At 68.7% G+C, this 2673-nt stretch overlaps 1 protein-coding gene across 1 annotated transcript; it reads left to right on the forward strand.

Moving 5' to 3' along the window:
- The first annotated feature begins 936 nt into the window (after positions 1-936).
- LOC113981034 (arf-GAP domain and FG repeat-containing protein 2-like) lies at positions 937-2654 on the forward strand. Its single transcript, XM_027708274.1, has 6 exons — positions 937-1172; positions 1425-1518; positions 1594-1709; positions 1797-1884; positions 1958-2081; positions 2195-2654. The coding sequence occupies exons 1-6, from the start codon at positions 937-939 to the stop codon at positions 2581-2583; spliced, it is 1047 nt and encodes a 348-aa protein (XP_027564075.1). The 3' UTR covers positions 2584-2654.
- Positions 2655-2673: the final 19 nt, after the last annotated feature.

Raw genomic sequence — 2673 nt, forward strand, 5'->3', positions numbered from 1 at the left:
GGGGGGGGGGGCAAAGGACCCTCCCCAACCCTGTCCCGGGACCCCCCCGGGCCCTTCTGTGCCTCGACCCCCCCCTCGCCCTCCCCGGTACCAGAATTGCCTTCGCCCCGCGGGGTCCGGGGGGGCCCCAGTTTGGGGGGGGGTCGGGGGGAACCGGGGGGGTTTTGTAACGTGGTTCTGTGCACTATTAAAAGAGAGAAGCAGCTGGAAAGGCCTGTTTGGGACGGGACGGGGATGGGGGGGGCTCCCCAAAGAGGGGACTGGGGCCTCCCAGAACACCTCACGGAATGGGACGGGAGGGGGAATAATAGGGGATTTGTGGGGAAATGACCCAAAATGAGGGGAAATAATAGCGAATTTGTGGGGAAATGACCCAAAAAGGCAGTTTTCATGGTTGTTTGGGTGCGAAACACCACCGGCGGCATTATGAGGTGCTGAAGGGGAGGGAAAAGCCCCCAGTGAGGGGATTGAGCCCCCCTACCCCCTGTCCCCTCGTGTTACGGTGGTGGGGAGGGGGAGTGATAGAGAATTTGTGAGAAAACGACCCCAAAAGAGGAGGATTTTTTTGTGTTTGGCGGTAAAACACTGAGGGAGGTGGGGGGTGCTGAGGGGACAAAAAGGGCGGAGGGGGCAGAAACCCCCCAAATCCCCCTCCCTTCACACGGGGGGCAGCCGGGAGTGGGTGACAATGCCGAATTTGGGTGAAACGGCCCCAAAACCGGGTGTTTTTAAGCCGCGTCGGTGTCGAATCCGCTCAGGGAGGGGGGGGGGGGGGCGCGGAGGGGGGGAAAAAGGGCGGGAGGAGCCGCGGCGCGGGGCCGCCAGGGGGCGCCGCTCGCCAGGCGCGGCCAATCGGGGGCGCCGCTCGCCAGGCGCGGCCAATCAGCAGCGGCGGCGCCGCGGCGGGGGGCGGGGCCCCCCCCCGGGAGCGGGAAGATGGCGGCGGGCGGAGGCGGCGGCCCCGGCCCCGGAGCGGGGCCCGGCGGAGGCCCCGGGGGCCGCAGGGGCAGCGCGGGCCGGGACGCGGAGGCCGAGGTTTGGTGCCGGCGGGTGCGGGAGCTGGTGAGCGCGGCCCCCGCCAACCGGCTCTGCTTCGAGTGCGGCCAGCGCGGCGTCACCTACGTGGACATCAGCGTGGGCAGCCTCGTGTGCACCGCCTGCTCGGGGGCGCTGTGAGCGGGGACGGGGGGGGGGGGGGGGGGGCAGGGGGGGGGGGGGGGTCACGGCAAGGGCGGGGCCAAGGCGGGCACTCAGTCACTGATTGGTTGCGTTCACTAGGGGCGGGGCTTACGGGAAGGGGGCGTGGCCCAAGCACGTGCTACCCCTGGGCGTCGACAACATTCCGGCGTTTTAGGGGGAAAAACCTCCTTTTAGGGGGTTTGCGGGCGCGGGGGCGGCGCTGACCTACAGAATCCCCTCCCCAGGCGGGGGCTGAACCCCCCCCACCGCGTCAAGTCCATCTCCATGACGACGTTCAGTGAGGCAGAGGTGCTGTTCCTGCAGGAGCGCGGCAATGAGGTAACGGGAGGTGGCACTGGGGGCTCCGTCCCCTCCCCTCTCGCCTTGCCCACCTCGCCCCCTTTCCCCCCCCAGGCCTGCCGACGGGTCTGGCTCGGCACCTTCGACCCCCGGACCTCGGAGCTCCCTGACTCCCGGGACCCCCAGAAGGTCAAGGAGTTCCTGCAGGAGAAATACGAGAAGAAACGATGGTACTGGGGGGGTTGGGGGTACCTTTTTGGGGGCAGCAGCACAGCGTGGGGCACACCCCCATGGTTGTGCCCCTCTCCCCACGGCAGGTACGTGGCCCCAGAGCAAGTGAAACCCCCCCAAAGCACCACGGAGGCCCCCCAGCTGCTCCTGGGGGACACGGGGACGCTGCCACAGGTGAGACCGGACCGGTTTTTAGGGGTGCCCGGGGGAGGGGTTCCACCCCTGACCTCTCTGTGCCCCCCTCCAGCCCCGCCCAGCCGCCCAAAGACCCCCCCAGCCCCCCCGAAAATCCAGCACCGACCTCCTGGCAGACATCGGGGGGGACCCCTTTGCCACCCCCACCCTGGGACCCGCCTTCGCCGCCTTCCCCGGTGAGCTGGGGGGGCCGGGAGGGTCCTGATCGCACCCAGAGGGGCTGGTGACCAGCAGGTCGCTGGCTCTGAAGCCCTGAGGGGGCCTTTGGGGTGACTCTGAGCCTCCCCAGGCCCGGCCCCCCCGCCCCACTCTGCCTTCCCCCCTTTCGATGCCTTCGGAGCCACCCTGGGAGCGCCCACGTTTGGGGGGGCTGGGCCCCCCTTCCACACCCCTCCCACCGCCACAGGTACCCCAGGACCTCCCGGGACTCCTGGGAAAGGGGTTTGGGATCACCCTGGGAGGGGCTTGGAGTCCCCACACACCCTTGGGGTGCTCGGGATTAATGGGAAGGGGGGAGACGGGGTCCCCCCATTCCTTGTGGGGGGCTGGGGAGGGGGTTTGGTGTCCCCACGGTACCCAGGGGGCTCATGGGGAAGGATTTGGGAACCCCTGGGACCCTCGGGACTCATGGGGAGGGGGTTTGGGGTTCCCTCCCACCCACAGAACTCCCAGAATTGATGTGGCCATTAATGGGATCAATGGGGGGAGGGTTGTGGGGGCTCTGTCCCTCTCGGGGGTCCCAGGGGGTTTTTGGGGTCCCTCCCCCCC

This window comes from Neopelma chrysocephalum, unplaced genomic scaffold (assembly GCF_003984885.1).
Source record: "Neopelma chrysocephalum unplaced genomic scaffold, ASM398488v2 Primary Assembly neopelma1_95893, whole genome shotgun sequence".
NCBI classification, from domain to species: Eukaryota; Metazoa; Chordata; class Aves; order Passeriformes; family Pipridae; genus Neopelma; species Neopelma chrysocephalum.